At 39.9% G+C, this 21,846-nt stretch overlaps 1 protein-coding gene across 1 annotated transcript in view; it reads left to right on the top strand.

The window, feature by feature from the left end:
- The window catches only part of Dennd6a (DENN domain containing 6A), a 53,195-nt gene that overhangs the window by 16,518 nt on the left and 14,831 nt on the right, over positions 1-21,846 (top strand). The window contains exons 4-11 of the mRNA XM_075988843.1: positions 6,772-6,884; positions 7,513-7,593; positions 9,635-9,740; positions 11,251-11,330; positions 12,394-12,456; positions 13,250-13,305; positions 19,125-19,247; positions 19,606-19,701. Coding sequence (XP_075844958.1) covers positions 6,772-6,884; positions 7,513-7,593; positions 9,635-9,740; positions 11,251-11,330; positions 12,394-12,456; positions 13,250-13,305; positions 19,125-19,247; positions 19,606-19,701 — 718 coding nt within the window. The remainder of the gene's footprint in view (positions 1-6,771; positions 6,885-7,512; positions 7,594-9,634; positions 9,741-11,250; positions 11,331-12,393; positions 12,457-13,249; positions 13,306-19,124; positions 19,248-19,605; positions 19,702-21,846) is intronic.

Below are 21,846 nucleotides of genomic sequence, written 5' to 3' on the forward strand. Positions count from 1 at the left end.
GTTTGTTTTGGCATTTTGAGTGCATTTTGTCTGAGTATGAATTTAAAGTGTGCTTGTGCCCCCATCTACACACACCAGACTGTCCCTCATTATTTACTATTATCGCCATCTGGATGTAGATGTTCCTCAAACTCGGCTATACTCAAGGACAGGAGTCTGTATTTAATACGTGTCAAGGAAGAAAATTTAGTCTCAGAGAGAATTTTAAGTAGCGATGAATTCAAGGAAGACACAGTCCTCGTTGTGGGTAGAGTTGGCTTGCAGACACTATTCGTGTTAAGGAGCACGGACACTGCACTATATGGTACACTCCTTAAATTACCTGTTGTGAACTAATACTTCTATGAAATGCAAGGGAAACAAAATATTAGAAAATAGAAATTTAAAAATATTAGTAAAACAAAATAAAACTAAATTTGTTATACTAGTGTCAGACTGCTAGGAAAGCTTTTAAGTGTATTCAACTTACATACTTATAAGTTTATGGATTTGTGTTAATGTAGAGTTTACACCAAACACTTCTAAACTCATACACTACAGTCCTACACTTCACTTCTAAACTCATACACTACAGTCCTACACTTCACTTCTAAATACACTACAGTCCTACACTTCATTTCTAAACTCATACACTACAGTCCTACACTTCACTTCTAAATACACTACAGTCCTACACTTCACTTCTAAACTCATACACTACAGTCCTACACTTCACTTCTAAATACACTACAGTCCTACACTTCACTTCTAAACTCATACACTACAGTCCTACACTTCACTTCTAAACTCATACACTACAGTCCTACACTTCACTTCTAAATACACTACAGTCCTACACTTCACTTCTAAACTCATACACTACAGTCCTACACTTCACTTCTAAACTCATACACTACAGTCCTACACTTCACTTCTAAATACACTACAGTCCTACACTTCACTTCTAAATACACTACAGTCCTACACTTCACTTCTAAACTCATACACTACAGTCCTACACTTCACTTCTAAACTCATACACTACAGTCCTACACTTCACTTCTAAATACACTACAGTCCTACACTTCACTTCTAAATACACTACAGTCCTACACTTCACTTCTAAACTCATACACTACAGTCCTACACTTCACTTCTAAACTCATACACTACAGTCCTACACTTCACTTCTAAATACACTACAGTCCTACACTTCACTTCTAAACTCATACACTTAAAGTTCTATATTTTTATGCTTTTTAAAAGTTACTTATTTTTATTTTGTGTGCTTTGGTGTTTTGCCTAAATGTATGTTATATGAAGATGTAAGATCCCCTGGAACTGGAGTTACAGACAGTTGTGAGTGAGAATTGATCCCAGGTCCTCTGGAAGAGCAGCCAGTGTTCTTAACCACTGAGCCATCTCTCCAGAACCCTTCTAATTTCTTAACTTCTACACTTTTAAACTAATACACTTCTGCATTTAGATACCTTTATACTTGTACACTTTTATACTTTTGCACTGTACACGTCTATACTCTCACACTTGTGTACTTCTGCATTTGTACACTTGTGTACTTCTGCATTTGCACACTTCTGTACTTCTGCATTTGCACACTTCTGTACTTCTGCATTTGCACACGTCTGTACTTCTGCATTTGCACACGTCTGTACTTCTGCATTTGTACACTTCTGTACTTCTGCATTTGCACACTTCTGTACTTCTGCATTTGCACACTTCTGTACTTCTGCATTTGCACACTTGTGTACTTCTGCATTTGCACACTTGTGTACTTCTGCATTTGTACACTTCTGTACTTCTGCATTTGCACACTTCTGTACTTCTGCATTTGTACCCTTCGTACTTCTGCATTTGTACCCTTCTGTACTTCTGCATTTGCACACTTCTGTACTTGCACACTTCTGTACTTCTGCATTTGCACACTTCTGTACTTCTGCATTTGCACACTTGTGTACTTCTGCATTTGCACACTTGTGTACTTCTGCATTTGTACACTTCTGTACTTCTGCATTTGCACACTTCTGTACTTCTGCATTTGCACACTTCTGTACTTCTGCATCTGCACACTTCTGTACTTCTGCATTTGTACACTTCTGTACTTCTGCATTTGCACACTTCTGTACTTCTGCATCTGTACACTTCTATACTTCTGCATTTGCACACTTCTGTACTTCTGCATTTGTACACTTCTGTACTTCTGTACTTGCACACTTCTGTACTTCTGCATTTGCACACTTCTGTACTTCTGTACTTCTGCATTTGCACACTTCTGTACTTCTGCATTTATACACTTCTGTACTTCTGCATTTGCACACGTCTGTTCTTCTGCATTTGCACACTTGTGTACTTGCACACATCTACATTTCTTCTATATTTGTACACCTAGAAACTTGAGAGGCTCTGCTCTGAAACACTGTCTGTGAGCAGTTCCATCTCAGCCGCCCTAACGACATCAGGGTGAATGACTGCAAAGACCTGAGGGCCACAGAGTAGAGCCTTCATCTTTTTCTTCCTTGTTTGTTGTTGTTCATGGTCTTCTGATGCAACACAGACTGGCCTGGAAACTTGGTGATAGTCTCTTTCCGTCTCCCTAGTTCTGAGATTATAGACGTGCACCTCTGAGCCTTGCAAGGAGCTAGCCTTGAAGTTTTATCTTAGTCATATGTATCCTGACACATGCCATATTCATATGTTTGTGATATTGTAGAAATAATCTTTTAAAGTTTGTCTGTTGTCATCAGGAAAAATATTTTTTTCTTAAATCTTTGAGAGACTGTTTTGTTATAAGAAATTTGTCTGAGTCAGGCAATGATGTCGCATGCCTTTAATTCTAGCACTCAGAGAGACAGAGTAGGCGGATCTCTGTGAGCTTGAGGCTAGCCTGGTCTACAGAGTGAGTTCCAGGACAGCCAGAGATACACAGAGCAACCCTGTCTGGAAAAAAAAAACGAATAATAATAAGAAGAAGGTTTTCTGTTTGTCTTTAACTCTGCCATCTCAGGGTATGGCATGGGTAAAAGAAGCTTTAAAAACATCCTAGAGTAATCTTAAAACGGAAGGAGGTCTTCCTGCCATCTCCCCGACCTTCTTATAAGAAGAGCCATGATTGGATGGACTGCTACTTTTTGAATGGACCATTTGGCCAGAGACCAGTGAATGGAACAACTCTGACCTGAAGAGCTTTGCTTTTGTTAACTGGAGAAAAGCAGTTTCAATATCTGTCCTGATTGTCAGTGAAGTAACACTAAAGAACAGTAGTGCTGGGGCTGGGTCTGTGGATCCACAGTTGGGAGCACTGGCTACACTTGTAAAAGACCCAAGTCCCGTTTGGAGCACCCCTGTGGTGGTTAACAACTATTTGTAACTCAAGTTTAAAGAGGATCTAAGCCAGTCGGTGGTGGCGCACGCCTTTAATCGGGAGGCAGAAGCAGGCGGATCTCTGTGAGTTTGAATCCAGCCTGGTTTACAAGAGCTAGTTCCAGGGCAGCCAGGGCTGTTACACAGAGAAGCCATGTCTCATAAAAGGGGAGGGGGAGGATCTGATGCCCTCTTCTAGCCTCTGTGGTAAACATACATACATGCAGGCTGACACTCATACAATTGAAATAATGAGGACTACTGACAACTCAAGAACAATGGCAATGGGTTTCTGATCCTACTGCACGCACTGGCTTTGTGGGAGCCTAGGCAGTTTGGATGCTCAACTTACTAGACCTGGATGGAGGTGGGGGTTCCTTGGACTTCCCACAGGACAGGGAACCCTGATCGCTTTTCGGGCTGGGGGGGACTTAATTGGGGGAGGAGGCTGTGGCGGGGAAGAGACGGAAATCATAAAAAGAAAGTAAAAAAAAAAAAGAATGGCTAAAATAAAAAACACCAAGGATAGCCTTTGCTGGAGAGGTTGTGGAGAAAGGGATACACTCATCCATTGCTGGTGGGAATGCAAACTTGTGCAACCACTTTGGAAATCAGTGTTTCGGTTTATCAGGAAATTCGGGATCAACTTACCCTTGGACCCAGCAATACCAATCTTGGGAATATACCCAAGAGAGGCCTTATCATACAACAAAAATATATGCTCTACTATGTTCATAGCAGCATTGTTTGTAATAGCCAGAACCTGGAAACAACCTAGATGCCCTTCAATAGAAGAATGGATGAAGAAAGTATGGAATATATACATATTAGAGTATTACTCAGCAGTATAAAACAAGGGCTTCTTGAATTTTGCATGCAAATGGATGGAAATAAATAAATCTTAACAAGGGCTTGGGGCTAAGGAGATGACTCAGTCTATAAAGGGCTTGCATGTCCACACATACTTCAATTCACTTAACATGCAATTCACTTATAAAATGCATAGTTCTGTATGGTGGAATAGCTCCCTCATGACTACAGACAGAAAACAGAGTCCAACAGAAGGAAGCTGGATGCAAAGGTGTCCTCAAGGGCTTGCCCCAGTGACCTGCTTCTTCCATCTACGCTCTACCTTCTAACGTTTTCAGAACCTCCCCAAATACTGCTGTTCACTGGGGACGTGCCTTTTGTAGGACCACTTCATACTCAAGCTAGCATTTTCTAAAGAGAAAATATGAGGCATTGGTATACACGCTTGTTTAACTAAAACACTACTAGAGCGCATCACAGAGCATGTAGATCCAGATGTATTGTACATACTTGTAATCCTAGAACTCAGGAGACTGAGGCAGGAGGATTTTGAGTTTGACACCAGCCTTGGCTGCATAGTGAGTTCCAGACCAGCCTGAAAAACATAGCAGGACTTAGTTTCAAAACACAGAGAAACTCAGTTTCTTTCACTTCTTTTCTCTAATAGCAAAGAAATATTAGTGTCTATAATTGCCACTAGGTATACTTACCTAATTTGGCTTTTGAGAAGGTTGAACAGTTGTGAGGTTTATGCTTCTGTTTAGAATGTCATATAAGGAAAATAAAAAGTAGTAAGTAACATGTGTAATTGTAGAAATATTGAACATTATTATATTAATTCTAATGTATTACTTGGGAAAAATCTAAGTGATATTACTGCAAATATTTATATTTTAATAAAATTTTAAAAACTACTACTCTGTGTGTACATGTGCACATACACACGTTAGTACACGTGTGCCACTGAGCTGCCATCCATGGATGGAGGCCAGAGGACAGTTGTCAGAGGTCAGTTCTCTGCTTCATCTGTGGGTGTGGGAATTGAGCGCAGTTTGTTCCCAGGCTTGAGTAGAAAGCACTTTTACTTGCCAAGTCATCTCACTAGTTCAGCCATTTCACCAGCTCACGTGTGTTTTAAGAACCTAGTTTTTAAAGTTTAATCATTTCTTAAAAGTAATTATTGCTTGATGAGTTTAATTAAAAATTGCATTTTAAGAGGCTTGCTGAAATTATTAAAGTTGAAATTGTTAATTCAGATGATTAAGATGCTAAGTTGATTACTTGGACTCTTATTGAGTCTTGTATATTATGAGTTTTTTGTTGTTTGTTTGTTTGTTTTTGTTTTTCGAGACAGGATTTCTCTGTGTAGCTTTGGAGTCTGTCCTGGAACTTGCTCAATAGACCAGGCTTACCTTGAATTCACAGAGATCTGCCTCCCTCTAACTCCCGAGTGCTGGGATTAAAAGCATTCACCACCACTTCCTGGCTGTATGTTATGTATTTTTAAAGGAGCCTCCCGTTGTGAAATAGAAAACATTACAGGACTGATTGCCAGCACCTGTCTACTCCTCAAGCCTCTTCTGTCTCACCTGCTCCCACCTCCAAGTATACCCGCTTATATTTTATTATTATTGTTTTTTCCTCACTGGGTCCTGTATCCCCAAACACTACAGCTTTGTCTGCTTTTATGTATTTAGAAACTGAGTCTGTAGTCTACTGGAGGTAGCGCTTACCTAGCATCAAGAGTCCCTATGTTCACTGCGCTGCAATTCATAAAACTGGCCTGATGGCATCACTGTAATCTCAGCACTGGGGAGGCAGGGACCCGAAGACCAGGACTTCAAGACTGCATAGCAAGTTTGAGGCCAGGCTTAGCTACGTGATGCCCTATTTCAAAAAGATTTTTAAACATTTTATATACATGGATATGGTAGCGCATACCTTTAATCCCAGCTCTTGGGAGGCAGAGGCAGGCAGATTGTTGAGTTCTTGTTTACATAGCCTTGTTTATGTAGAGTTCAGACCATCCACATAGTGAGAACCTGTCTCAAAACAGAAACTAGTATAGACATAGATTTTAACAAAAGGTGTGTTTTGTGTGTGTGTGTGTGTGTGTGTGTGCACGTGCTGGTGTGTGAGTGCTTGTGTGTTTAGCTTCATTAGTTCATATTTGTGAGACTATCATATGTAGGCAAATTAAAACAGTGAATGACACTGGAAAATGAAGCAGGAAAAATTGCAGAAACACTTAAGAATTAAGCTGTGCATTTTTCCTCTAATTGAGCAAGTCCAGAATTTATTTTGTTTGTGTTTCCGAGGCACAGTCTCATTCTGTAGCTCTCACTGTTCTAGAGCTCACTCTGTAGACCAAACCTCAGCCCCCAGAGATCTGCCTGTCTCTGCTCCCAAGTACTAGGATTAAAGGTGTGCGCCGCCACACCTGGGTAAATCCTAGAATTTCTAAGCTGTCTTTTTCTTCTTCTCTTAGACATGAAGAAATGTGTTTAAGTTACTTGTAAAGTTCTTTCACTGTGATATTGACGAAACTGTTTAAACGGCACCCTGAGCCATCCTGACTGGCTTTTCCTTTCTTTTTTTCATTAGGTTGTCTTGGAGATACCCAGTTTTGTTTCCGATTCCGACAGTCTTCTGGGAGGAGGGTGTCACTGCATTGTCTTCTCGATCAGTTTGACAAAGATTTGCCCGTTTACTTAAAGGTTGGAAAAGTGGCCATGTGAGAGGGAGCGTTAGCGCTTGTTGCTTTAGAGCTAGTATACTCAGTCACCTTTGATGACATTTTATTGTTGTTTGCCTTTGGGGGTGCTTATTGTCTATCTGAGTTTCTCAGAGAAAGTCCGAATGCTAAGGACTCAGTGTGCGAGTGGAATTGATTGTGAAGTTCCTGTTCTGGAAACGATGCCGTTGTGAGTTGTGATCTGAGATGTGCAGGTGGAGTGGCTTTGTGCAGTAAATATCATCATCCTCTCCCTGTGCCAGCACCTCAGATTTTATTACAGCCATCTGTATTTACTGAAACAGTGTACACTGGGAACACTGAATTTGATGTTTTTCTGATTTCAGTTTGCAAGTCTAGATAGGACATAGAACATAAGCTGACGGCTTCCTGGGGGAAGTCCCGCCCCTAGTTCTCAGGCTGCAGTTTAATCTTGGGCAAGTTAATGGCTGCTTTCTCCTGATTTTTGTTTGTTGGTAGGAAGGTCTGACTGGCTTCTGTGCATTTCTCACATACTATCTTGGTTATTAAGGAAGTCCAGTGTTACTGTTAAAGGATAACTACACATGTATGTACATACACACATACAATTTTTGTCTCTTTTTTCATAGAAAGATCCTGCATATTTTTATGGATATGTGTATTTCCGACAAGTTCGCGATAAAACTCTTAAAAGAGGCTACTTTCAGAAGGTAATTTTTAGATGAACTATTAATATTTTTAGTTGTGATTAGAAAAGGTGAGCACTGGACTTAATGGTGTCTGCCCGTGGTCTGAACACTTGGGAGGCAGAGACAGAAGAAGCAGGAATTTGAGGCCAGCCTAAGCTCCATGAGAGCCTGTCTCAGTTCTCCACTCTAAGGTAGAAATGGTTAGAGAGCTCTTAGGTTTCACTTGTGCTTTTTAGATTATAGGCACCTATCTTATTTATTCATTTTTTTAAGACAGGGTCTGCCCATACATGTAACTCTGGTTGTTCTGGAACTGGAACTTGCTCTGTAGATCTGGCCAGCCTCACCATATTCACAGAAATCCACCTGCCTCTGCCTCCTGTGTGCTGAGATTAAAGATTAAAGGTGCCACATGTTTTGTAATTTTTAACTGTTAAATTGTTGCTATCTCTGTGCTGGCCTTCTGATAAACTGTAGTGTTTCAGTTACTACCTGGGAGAGTTCTGTGTATTGACACTGGAGAATGAGGGAGAAAATAAACAAGTTGTAATATTCTTAACCACCCCCCGCCCTGTGAAAACCTGCACTGCAGTTTTTGCTTTCTTCTTTTTATGCCGAGTCAGTGAGTAAAGTTAGCAACATCTTCGCCATTATTACTTCCAATCTAAATGTATTGTCTTTTTCATAAATTAGAGGAAAATGAATCAGTCCTGCCTAATGTGAGCTGTTAGGACATGCCTTCTCCATCTGTAGCCAGGACATTCAGCGCCCATTAGCTGGTGCTGGAAAGAAAGGGAGAAGGTAGTTAAGCTGAGACGGCTCAGCTGGTAAGGGTAGTTCTGCTGTTGCAGAGGCTGCCCGTTCACTTCCCAGCAACCACATTGGACAGCTTACAGCCATCTATAACTCCAGCTCCAGGGGATCGGAAGCCTTCTTCTGGGCACTGTGGACACATATACCCATAAATAAAAGTAAATTTTTTGTTTGTTTGTTTTTCAAGACAGGGTTTCTCTGTACCTTTGGAGCCTGTCCTGGAACTAGCTCTTGTAGACCAGGTTGGCCTCGAACTCAAAGAGATCTGCCTGCCTCTGCCTCCCAAGTGCTGGGATTAAAGGCGTGCGCCACCACCGCCTGGCTAAAAGTAAAATCTTAAATAAATAAAATTAGCATCTTTCAAGGGAAAAACTACATGTAAAAGTCAGTGTGTTTGTATCTAAAGTGATCATAATGAAAGTTGCAGTGTTTAAGGGATTAACACAACTGAACTGTAGAACTCACAGCCATGGGGATCTGAACCAAGCATCACAGTTTGTTGTTTCCTTAGATGTCATGTGGCTGTTTTAGTTTTTTTTTTTTTGATGCTGCTATGTTGTAGACAGTTGGTAGGCATCTTAATTTGTTTCTGTTGCTGTGATAAATACCCTGACCCAAACAACCTAGGGGAGAATGCAGCTGATGTTAGCACTACTTCCGGGGTCTAGTCCACCTTTGTATAGAGATCACAGTGGCAATAGCTTCAGATACTGATGACTTGGACCCATGTGATTGTGCCCATAGCATGCTCAGCCTGTTCTTTTCACTCTTAGTTCAGGATCCCCTGCCTAAAGAACGGTTTCATCCATAGTAGGTGGGTCTTCCTGCCTTATTTAACATCAAGATAATCTCCTGTGGACCAACCTGGTGCAGAAGGTCATTGATAGCCCCTTCCCAGTGGCTATAGATTATCTCAAATTGACAGTTAAAACTAACAATTATTCTGGGCTTTTTAAATTGTTCATTATATTAGTTTGTTTGTGGAATAACTTTTTTACTTGAAGAAAAGAAATATCTGTGATATACCTTTAGTTTTTAAAGCATAATAATAAGATTAAATTTTTTTCGTACCTCAGTTATGGCTTTGTATTTTCTTTTAACATTGTAGTGTAAAAACCTTTTAATGTCAAAATCAATACTTTTTTGCTGAATTTTAGCTCATTAATAATTGTTCATGCAAAATATAAATGATAAACCAAAATTATAATTATTAGGCATTAAGAAAACTTTGTCCCCTTTCTTTCTTCAGTCATTGGTTTTGATCAGCAAACTACCTTATATTCACTTTTTTAACACCGTACTCAAACAGATAGCCCCAGAGTATTTTGAAAAAAATGAACCTTGCTTGGAAGCAGGTAAGTTAAATATTACATGAGTTATGCATTCTGTATTCAAGTATATCTGTTCATGTGTGCATATCCACATATTTTCAGATGCATGTGTGTGTGCAAGTACACATGCAAAGTGTGAGCATATGTATGGACGCCAGTGGTCAGTCTTTTGTGGTATTCCTCAGGAGCCATTCACCTTGAGTTTTGAAATGGGGTCTCTTACCTAGGGCTTTCTAATTAGGCGAGGCTGACGGAGCAGTGATTCTCAGTGAGCCTCCTTCTCCCTAGTGCTTGAGTTGCAGCCGTGCATCATTACCATGCCTGGCTTTTCTTGAGAATTCTGGGGAGTCAGACTTAGTTCCTCCTGCTTGTGCAACAAGCACTTTACCCAGCCCAAGTTATTTCGTCTTTTAAAAAAATACTTATTTTTGTTTTTTTCTTTGTGTGTGTGTGTGTTTGTGTGTGTGTGTGTGTGTGTTTGCTACATGTGTGCCGGTGCCCTTGGAGACCAGAAGTATCAGATCCCTTGAAGCTAGAGTTCCAAATGGTTCTGAGCTGCCTGACATGGCTTCTGGGAACCAAGGTGTGGTCTTTTGGTAGAGCTGTTAGCAGCAACATTTGAACAGTGTCTCACCCCCCAATGAATGAAAATGTTTTCATAAAGTGGAAGTTGATATTCTAAAGAATCAGAATTTTTGCTCTGACATCTTTACCTATAAATTCCAGAAGTGCTTTGTGGTTCTGTCTACTGTAACAACATAAGGGTGTTTATTAGAGTTGGAAATACGGTTTTGAACTGATAGTTCTTGAAGTACTATTGAACAGAAATTTTTAGTGTGCAATATTTTAGTAGTTAAAAATAAATAAGAAAACTGCCCTTGAACCTATTTGTCATTGAACAGGTTTTTTCTTTTTAATTAAAAGCATGTTTATTGCGCTGGAGAGATGGCTCAGTGCTTAAGAATACTGACTGCTCTTCCAGAGAACCTGGGGTCAGTTCAGAGGACCTGGGTTCACCCACATGACAGCTCACAGCTGTCTGTAAATCCAGGTTCAGGGAACCTGACATCCTCACTCAGACATACATGAAGACAAAAAACACTGCACATAAGACAAATTAAAAAATTAAAAAATTTGATTGATGTGTGTGTGAGAGAGAGCCGTATGTGTGCCTTATTTGTGAGTGCCTGAAGGAGACCAGAGAGGGCGTCACAGTCTTGGAGTTGCAGATGCTTGTGAGTTTCCTGACATCAATGCCAAAAACCAAACTCAGGTCTTTTGCAAAAGCAGGAAATGCTCTTAACTGCTGAGCCATCTCATTATCTCCCATGGAACAACTGACCAATATATATCCTAGTGTTTTTAACATAGTATTTCTGAAAGAAATGCAAGTTAAAGATCTCATCACTTGCACTTTATCTATTGTTATTATTAATGTTTCTCCCATGTTACGAAAGAGCTTTAACTTGCAGTGTCCATTTTAAGTATTTTAATTTTCCACTTACATTAAGAAAATATTTTGTTACATTTTCAGCTTGTAATGATGTTGACCGATGGCCTGCCCCAGTGCCAGGGAAAACTTTGCATCTGCCTATCATGGGGGTAGTAATGAAGGTAACAACTCACCATCTCATTTGTCTGCCCTTCTAAGAGCTGTGCAGAAAGCTCACACGTGGATGTTGTTCCTAACGTCCTATGACATAGTAGTGCTACTGCCATTGCTGTTGTTACTGCTGCGAGCATTTCAGATCCACGACAGTTTGTCCTGCTCCACAGAACCCTTCACACAACGCCAGGCCCTTCCAGTTAGGCACTGCACCGTGTAGAATTTGCACAGGAATGTGAAATTCTGCAATATGGGTGATGAGCAAAAACAGAACATTTAAATTGAGTGTGAATTGCTGAAAATTAAGGTAAACTAGAAAAGCCATTGGTTTTCAGATCTAAATGGTAACTGTCAGACCAAGCATACTTACCTTGGAATATGCTCTGTTACAGTGAGATTTTTTGCTTTTTCTTTTCATTGTTTTTCTCTCTGTATATTGGGGTTGAACCCAGGGCCTCACCGGAGCTAGGCAAGTGCTTTCCCACTGAGCTGTATTCCCAGCCCACAGTTTTCCACCTAAGGAATTTGAGCTTTCTTTCAGATTTTGTATAAATGTGCTCAGGTTCTTTGTTCTTTGCAATTCATGTATCTGTGGCATTGGCTTTCGTCTTCACAAGTCCCTTCTTTAAATCTGCTGTTTTGAAGATGTGTTCTCTCACAACTCCTTTGGAAAACATAAAAAATAATACTGATAGCGCTGGATTGAGAGTTTCCATTGTTTCCCGTGGGGTTTATACAGAAATTTGGCAGACTTGAGAGGGTGTGTTTGGGTGTGTGTATATTATAAAGCAGAGACTGGAAAGATAAGCAGGAAGCCCTATAAGGTTGGTGTCCTTACTTTGTTTTTTTAGCAGTTTGCTTCTTGGTGTTTAGTGATCTCTGTTTGTACACATGGAAACTTTGGTTCCCCTACTTACACTGTACCTAAAAGTGAATATCCTTAGTTCTGAAATCGACATAAATACTTGGTATTTGTAGCATTTTATAAGTGTTGAGTATGTCTTTTTTTAGCAGCCAGATAGAGCACTTCTCGTACAGATAAAGGTAGTAGCTTCTCTCTTTGTCTTTAAGGTCCGGATTCCCACGTGTCATGACAAGCCTGGGACCACTCAGATGGCGCAGCTAACTCAGCAGGTAGTGTGAGGCTACGCTGTGGCCACACAGTGCAGCTTCTGAAACACCCATTACTGTCTTAGACAGTTGTTGATAAACTTTCTAACATTTCTTGCCTTTGGTTGTTCTTGCTGTTTCTATCTCAGTTGGTCCTAGAGAACACAGAGTATGTGTCGTAATTGGAAGGACAAAAGGACAGCAAATTCTTTTTAAAAGAGGGTTGATTCTGGAAAAGGTTTTCTCTTAGAAGGGTAGCCAACAGACTCCTAATTTTAGAAGACTCAGTCAAAAGGATTCAGAACTTTTTTCTGAAAAAGATTTTTCTGAAAGCAGTTTCTGTTCATCAGTTTGATTAAATCTATTTCCATTCCCTTTGTTCTCTGAGTGAAGCTTGAGAGCAGCAGGAAACTGGCTGCTTGCTGCATATAGCCTAGTGTTAACGGTAGTCAAACTGCAGGTGTGACCTGGTCGGACATCTGGCCAGTGGGTTGGTCCTTACCCACAGTGTTCATATTTTTCTCTGTCTTCTGTATTAATCCTCTTTCATGAAAAACACAGAATAGGGATATCACTGTGCAGCGCTGGCTGGCCAGGAACTTGCTAGTGAGGCTGACCTTGACCTTGACCTTGCTTCAGTTTTCCCTTAATCTCTGCACCAGTCTGTAAGTTCTAGACCAGCCTCGACTATACATTGAGTTCCAGGACAGCCAAGATTACACCATTAGACCCTGTCTTAAAAACAAAACCGAAAAACAGTTTCTGTAAAGTTTAGTGATATCGCCCCTAATTTTCTTCTTTTCTTTTAATCCTTTAGGCAGACACCCACACATCTATTATTTTACCTACTGTTCATGAGGTGGATCTTTTCAGGTAAAGAATTAAAAAAATGGCTAACTACTTTGTCTTTTTACCTTGTGATAACTGTTGTTTATGGAGAATACTTGTTATGTTTTGGTGGTAGTGCTCCATCCCAGCTGCACCTGATGAGACAGGAAAGTAGAGCATACACCGGGTCCTGCTGTATAAAAAAATAGTTTTTCTTTCATTTAGTAGGAGACATGTGTTGTGGAGATGTTAGAAAAAGTAGAGTTTGTTTTTTTTTTTAGTTGAATTTTCAATTTTGTGGTGTACTTTAAAAAATCTTCAGTAAAGAAAAATAGAGCAGCAGCCCATACAAAGACTTGCATGCAGATACACGTGTATCATAATTTCCTTTATTCCTGGGGAATATCATCCACAGTCTGGGGCAGGGCTTTTGCTCAGGAGTACCTGGCCAACACAACTTGTATGCTTTCTTATTGTTGTTTTGTTTTGATTTTTTTTTTGTATTTTTGGATTGTTTGTTTGAGAAAGAAAGCATGAAGTTGGGGGGGGAGGGTGAGTAGATTCTGGGAGGAGTTGAGGAAGAATATGATCAAACTATGTTCTATCAGGGTAGGGAGAGACTCAGGGGATAAGAGCTCTGACTGCTCTTCCAGAGGAGCCAAGTTTGACTCCCAGCACCCACATGATGACTCGGAACTTCCTGTAACTCCAGCCTCAGGGCATCCAGTGTCATTTCCAACCTCGTCAGGTACTAGGCACATACCTGGTGCACAGATAGACACAGGCAAACGCTCGAGTATGGAGTGGTGATGGCACTTAAGAGACAGAGACAGCAGATCTCTGTGAATTTGAGACCAGCATGGTTTACAGACAGAATTCTAAGATAGCCAGGACAGTTATGCAGAGAAACCCTGTCATAAACAAACAAACAAACAAACAGAGTGAATAAAATTTAAAAATAATATAATACTGTTAAAATCTTTTTAAAAACCAATAAATAAAAAGTTACTTCATTCATAGTAGCCTGAAATAGGATACAACTCAAATACCTATACACGTAGAAAATACCTATACACATAGAAAATACCTATACACATAGAAAATACCTATACACATAGAAAACCACTCGACAATAATAAATTAGTGGACGAGCCTTTGATAGATACAATAGCATAAATGACTTTCAAAGACAGTATGCTAATTACAGATGCTGACTTTTGTAAGCTACTTAATAGATGGTTTCATTTACATAATTTTGGCACAGGCAACACTACAAGGCCAGAACCCAAAGAAAGGAAACTTGAGAAGTGGGGAGTTTTTGGGGTGGTGGAACTGTTTCTAAATCTTGACAAGGCTCAATTTTCTGTAGCTAAAATATGAGTAAGGTGTAAAATTATAATTTTTACAAGTTTTAGCTTTGTATATAAAGGTGGAATATCTATAAAAATTAATACTACAGGAGAGATCCATAGAGATTATATACTGCTAATAGTTTGAATACTTGTCATTGAGAGATATGCTAAGAATTTGTATAAATTGACTCAGACTTCAGTTACTAGGTTTTTGTTTTCTGTGTTTTATTGTTGTTATGGGGGCTTTGTGGGATGGTTTTTGGTTTGTGTGTATGAGGGGTTACTTTCATTTTGTTTCACTGTGTTAGGATAGCTTTACTGCCTCAACCTCCCAGGTGCAAGGAGTGTGTGTGCCATCATGCCTAGATGTACAAGAAAGTTTTTCTTTTGACCTTCAGAGAATGTTAAATCTTTTTATTTGAGGGGAAGAGGGAGAAGGAAAAGGGAAATAAAAAAAAGTCTGAGCCATGGGGGCTGAAGGGATGGCTTAGTGGTTTAGAGCGTTTGCTGCTCTTGCAGAGGACTCAAGTTTGACTCCTAGCTCCCACTGTGGTTCACGGGCATCCATAATTCCAGTTCCAGGGGATCTGATGCCCCCTTCTGGCCTCTATGGGCACCAAGCCTGCATGTGGTGAATAGACATACATAAGGCAGAACATTCATATGTTTAAAATAGCATAAATAAATCTTTGTACAAATAAAAACTAAGCCATGAAAAATCATCCCTGGCACAATATCAAAGGATCACACTAATGCTTCCCATGATAGTACTAGTGTGTAGAGCTTTCCTTTTTCTTTGTTTTTGTTTTTGTTTTTTGAGACAGATTCTCCTGTAACCTTTACTGGCCCCAAACTCACTGTATAGCTAAGGCTGGCCTTAGTCTTCCTGATTTCACCTCCCAACTGCTGAGATTACACGATTTTGCACCATACCTGCCTCAAATTTTCATTTTATGTTTGTTAATGTAAGTGGCATTTGTTATGTTGAAATATTTTTACATTCAGACTCTGAGAGAAGGGACCCCTGAAGTTGCAGAGATAGAGCTGAGGGTCAGCCAGTGTTTCTCCTTTCACTAGACCAGCACTTATTCCATACATCACTGTCTGTGGACTGGACCTTTGATTTTAGTTTCCTCTGAATCCCACAAGTAGTCTCTTAATTCTTAAGTTGAAATAGGAATTAAAGGGTAGTTTCCAAAACAGTTGAAAGAAACAAGTCAGGGACTCTGCGTGATGTTACTTGGTGATGGTTCGTAGTGCAATAAGAGGCACATAGTTACTCCACCTTCCCACACCATGAAATTTCAGAATGAAGCAGTTTGGATAGACCCATTGACTGAATTGACAAAGCTTTTAGACTTTCTTAGTATCTGATAATACACACACACACACACACACACACACACACACATATTAGATACACAAATTTTATATATGTACTTATTTCTCTATCCACATATATTAAAACCACAAAGTCATAATAAATGTTCTCAAGTCCAATGCTATGTGACAAAGCTTAGTTTTGTTTTCTTCTTTTATATACTTGTATTTCCTTTCCTTAAGAAATTATCTTTTACAATTTTTAAAGTTGATTTACTGATTTGATCAACCCCTAGTTACCTAGACGGTAGCAGTTTACCGTCCCCACTGTAATCCTGTCCCCTGTGCACATCTCTTTCTCCACTGGGCTCCGAAACCTCACATCTAGCCACATGCAAGCCCTTCTTACCCTGCTCAGTGTTTGACTCCTTATACCATCCAGCTAGATTACTTCTCCAATGAAGGCCAGCTTCCGTCCAATTGGGTTCTGGCTCACAGTGCCACATGAATGCCCTCCTTACTCTACTTCCCATTCAAGCCACTGACCCTTGTGCCAGATGGTCTGTTACAGTATGAATGTAAAATGCCCCCCACCAGATGGTCTGTTACAGTATGAATGTAAAATGCCCCCCACCAGATGGTCTGTTACAGTATGAATGTAAAATGCCCCCCACCAGATGGTCTGTTACAGTATGAATGTAAAATGCCCCCCGACTCCAGATGGTCTGTTACAGTATGAATGTAAAATGCCCCCCGACTCCAGATGGTCTGTTACAGTATGAATGTAAAATGCCCTCCACCAGATGGTCTGTTACAGTATGAATGTAAAATGCCCCCCGACTCCAGATGGTCTGTTACAGTATGAATGTAAAATGCCCCCCACCAGATGGTCTGTTACAGTATGAATGTAAAATGCCCCCCACCAGATGGTCTGTTACAGTATGAATGTAAAATGCCCCCCACCAGATGGTCTGTTACAGTATGAATGTAAAATGCCCCCCACCAGATGGTCTGTTACAGTATGAATGTAAAATGCCCCCCGACTCCAGATGGTCTGTTACAGTATGAATGTAAAATCCCCCCCTTGACTCCAGATGGTCTGTTACAGTATGAATGTAAAATCCCCCCCCCCGACTCCAGATGGTCTGTTACAGTATGAATGTAAAATGCCCCCCACCAGATGGTCTGTTACAGTATGAATGTAAAATGCCCCCCACCACAGATGGTCTGTTACAGTATGAATGTAAAATCCCCCCCTTGACTCCAGATGGTCTGTTACAGTATGAATGTAAAATCCCCCCCTTGACTCCAGATGGTCTGTTACAGTATGAATGTAAAATCCCCCCCCCCGACTCCAGATGGTCTGTTACAGTATGAATGTAAAATGCCCCACCACACCTCAGATTTTTGAGCCCTAGCTGGAAGGTACTTTTTGACCAGAACCTATAAGAGGTGAATGCTGCCTGATGGAAGTAAATCACTGGGAGTGAGTTAGAGCCTGGTCCCATTCCCCTCTGAGCTCATAGCTTTCTGCTTTGTTGAAAAGTGATAAACAAAGCTTCCACCAGCTCCTACCCATAGATGGAACCTCCAGCACCCTGCCTTCCCTGTCATAATGGACTCTACTCCTGTTGCTGTGAACCTTCATAAATATAAACTTCCTTCAATTAGGTACTTTTACACACACACACACACACACACACACACACACACACACACACACACACACAGAGTAAAGCCCCTTGGTCCACTCTAGCTCTGATTGTGCACAGTAGGACACTCCTCTGGCTTGTGAGCTCATTTGTGTGTCCTAGACATCCCCCCCCAGTACCATATACCCCCCTTTTCACCACAGCTGAGTCCACCAGCTTCATGGACCGTCACTTCTTTTCTTTATTCACCCCCCCCCACCACACACACACACACAAACCACCACCAGGTTCTTCTGACAGAGATGCCTAAGTTCTGTTTTAGGTTTGAGACCCTTGAGCTGTTTTGAAGAGAAACCCTGCTCTGCATTTCTCTTTTTCTTAATTTTTATTTAAATTAATCTATTATTTATCTCAAGCTTTTGTACTTTCATGTTTTTCTGTTTGGGAGGAGTGTTTGTGTTTTTAGCTAGTGAGATTGGTTATGATGTTTAAAAATACTTTTTTTTTCTCTTCTCTAATCTGCTAGGAACAAATTGTTGCTAAACAAAGAAGAAAACTAAATAAGTAAAAGTTACCAAATGTTGAGACTTAAACACACTAGTGGACTTGTGTCCTCACAGCCCAGACTAACTCCAGGGCCTCTGTAAAAAATATTCAGGGTTGGTCCAGGAATTAATTCCTTGGTTAGATAGAGACCCCTGAGATTTGTTATCATCATCCTTTGATATCAGAAGCTTCAGCTCTTGGGCTGGTACAAAGGTAGTTACCTCAGTTAATCAGAATCAGCCACAGATGAACTTCTCATTCTATTCTTTTCCTTCTTTCTACTGCACTTAACTTTTTTTTTAAGTATCCACTTTTCTCTTTGTAGAATGTGTGCATCTGTGTGTGTTCTAGATTGAACCCAAGGCCTTGCACTGTGCAAAGTACATGCTCTATGTAAAACTGTGCCCCCGGCCTAGCACTGAATTTTAAGTTACGGACATTCAGTAAATGTCCCCTTGGAATATTATTTTGTTTCCTTCAAAATACTTAGAATAGAAATTCAAGTATAACAGGATTGCTAATAATATAGGCCTGTCATATGTTAACACAATTTGATAACATGCTTTTATTGTTTACCATCTGTGTGTTACAGCTAATTTTATAAAAAATTGGAATAAGTCAAACTGATACATTGGTTGGTTTTTGTTTTTGTTTTTAATTTCTTTTCCTTTTTGAGATAGGTCTTGGACTCACTATCTGAGATGCTCTTGAGCTTCTGACCCTCTTGCTTCTCCCTTCCAAGTGCTTCATTACAAGGGTGTGCCTCACACCTAGCTTTGATTTTATATATATGTATATACATATATATGTGTGTATGTAGTATGTATAAGAGACTTATGTCTGTATGTATTACTACATTCTTAGTTTACAGGTTAAGCTGTCAGTAGCAGGAGAATTTTTATCAATGTGAAATTCTTAAAATGATTATTTTGGGAATTTGAAAGGCAAAATTGGATAAATAATAAAGTATTTCTATTGTGTAAACACTTTCTAGGTGTTTCTGCCCAGTTTTCCTTCATAGCCAAATGCTGTGGGAGTTGGTGCTGTTGGGAGAGCCCCTTGTGGTTATGGCACCATCACCATCCGAGTCTTCAGACACTGTGCTGGCCCTTGTTAAGTGAGTATATTGGGCTCTTGATGCTGACACTTTCAGTACCTCCAGTCTGCGATGTTCCCCCACTCATTGCATCCATCCATGCAACAACTTTCTCAGAATGGATGAAAAGATTGACTTCAGTCAGTTAGGGCTAGAACCATGTTTCTGCAGCTCTGGATGGCGCGCGCGCGCACACACACACACACACACACGTTCATTTATGTGAAGTTAGACCTTGATAGTTCCAGTTAATACTAGTTATCAGTGCTTACCCCTGAAGGCAGTATTGGAATAATTTGTCTATTGGTATATGTTGTTTATATGAGTGTCTTATGGTTATGGAGCAGAATCCTGATTTCTGGGTCTTTCTGCTGCACAGCTGCATCTCTCCATTAAAGTACTTCAGTGATTTCCGACCTTACTTCACAATTCATGATAGTGAATTCAAAGAATATACTACCCGTACTCAAGCTCCGTGAGTAAACACAATAACTTTCGTTAACTAAGTAGTACCTTTATTGCCAGAATTTTATAGAACTGTATAATAAATTTTGTTGTGTAATAACTTTTTAATTTAAAATTCTGACTTGCTGACAGATTGATTTTCTAAAAGATTTTGGGAGCTGTTGGTAATAATTTTAAGATTTGAAGAGTGGTAACTTGCTTTCTTTGAGAGATTTTACTTCATAGATTATGTACTATTATTAACAATTACCCAGCTGTTCCTTGGATTTTTTACTCTGATTATGAAAAATTCTTCCAATCTACGGAAGGGAAAAATGATCGTATTCTTTCTATGTTAGCTCCTATTTTATAATTGCTTATTTTCCTAGCTAAAGTTTTAGAAGAACAAAATTAATTTCCATTTACTTTCTTTACCTCTTGATTTTCTGTTAACATCACAGTATCTGTTGCAGTTTTGGGAAGTTTTTATTTGGTTGTGTTGTGTTTTGTTTTGTTTTTTGAAAGCGGGTTTCTCTGTGTAGCCTGGCTGTCCTGGAACTCAGTCTGTAGACCAGGCTGTCCTGAACTCACAGAGATCTGCCTGCCTCTGCCTTCCGAGTGCTGGCATTAAAAGTGTTGTTTTTAAATAGAATCTATTTATTTATTTGTTTGTTTGTTTGTTTATTTTATGTGTCTAAGTGTTTTGCTTGCAAGATGACTATGCACCATGTATGTTCAGTGCTTATAGAGTTCAGAGGGCATCAGATACCCTGTTACTGGAGTTTGAAATAGTTGTGAGCTGCCATGTGGGTACTAGGAAATGTTATGAACCTGAGTGCTTTGAAAGGACAGATAGTGCTCTTAACCTCTGAGCTGTCTTTCCAAACCCCAGACTAACTTCTTAATATTCATCAATATTTTCTATTCTTATTGCTTGAGGTAACCAACAAGAACTCCATTGTGTGTGTGTGTGTGTGTGTGTGTGTGTGTGTGTGTGTGTGTGTGTGTGTGTGTGTAGGACAGAGGTAATGATAGTTTACTCCTATAATCTTAGTACTTGAGAAACTGAATAGGAAGACTGAGGTGAGTTCAGGCTCTGGACTAACTACAGAACAGAAACTTAAAAGATCCTATACTAATGACTGAAATATATCTTTGTACCTTAGATCGCTCCGACATCCAGACTTTATATTGTTGGTGGTATAGAATGTTACACCTGTATTCTCTTTTTGAGATGGGATCTCAATCCCTAGCACTGTTGATCTAGAACTCATCTATAGATCAGGGTGTTCTTAAACTTGATGATGTACTTTAGGATGATTTTGAACTATTGATCCTCCTGCTTTGCCTCCCAAGTGCTGGGATTACAGGCATATAACACCATGCCCATTTCACACCCATATGTCTTAATGCATCTGAAACTAAGCGTGTTAAACTGATTTCTTTTTATTTCCTTCTTTTTTGTTCTAATTTCCTATTACTTTCATGAAAAATGGTATTAGTTTTGACTTAGTTATCAAAAACATAGTATTATGTCTTCTTTTTTGTTTTGTTTTGTTTTTGTTTTTCAAGACAGGGTTTCTCTGTGGTTTTGGAGCCTGTCCTGAAACTAGCTCTGTAGACCAGGCTGGTCTCGAACTCACAGAGATCCGCCTGCCTCTGCCTCCCGAGTGCTGGGATTAAAGGTGTGCGCCACCATCGCCCGGCTAGTATTATGTCTTCTTAACATGGCCCCAAACAACTCCTAACTAAATTCTGTCAGTTCACCACTCTAAAACATCTCTCAACCTATTTATTATCTTCTTTCCATAGTTCTTTCTTCAAACTCTAGTTTTTCTCTGTCCACTGTTGTATTTCTCCCAGGCTTCCTGTCTCTACAGAACATCCTCCAAATTACGCCTAAAACCTTTATGTGCCATACCTCCACTTGATTCTTTGTGGCTTCTCTTTGCTTACAAGATAACATATTAGCTGGGTAGTGGTGGTGCATGCCTTTAATCCTAGCACTTGGGAGAGGCAGAGGCAGGGAGATTTAAGTTAGAGGCCATTGTGTCTACAGAGCAGGTTCCAGGACAGCCAGGACTGCACAGAGAAACCCTGTCTCAAAAACAAACAAACAAAAACCCAAGATAGCATATTAATTGTATATGTTCTGTGCTGCCCTTGATTCTTCTTT

Source organism: Microtus pennsylvanicus, chromosome 10 (genome assembly GCF_037038515.1).
Source record: "Microtus pennsylvanicus isolate mMicPen1 chromosome 10, mMicPen1.hap1, whole genome shotgun sequence".
Taxonomy (NCBI): Eukaryota; Metazoa; Chordata; class Mammalia; order Rodentia; family Cricetidae; genus Microtus; species Microtus pennsylvanicus.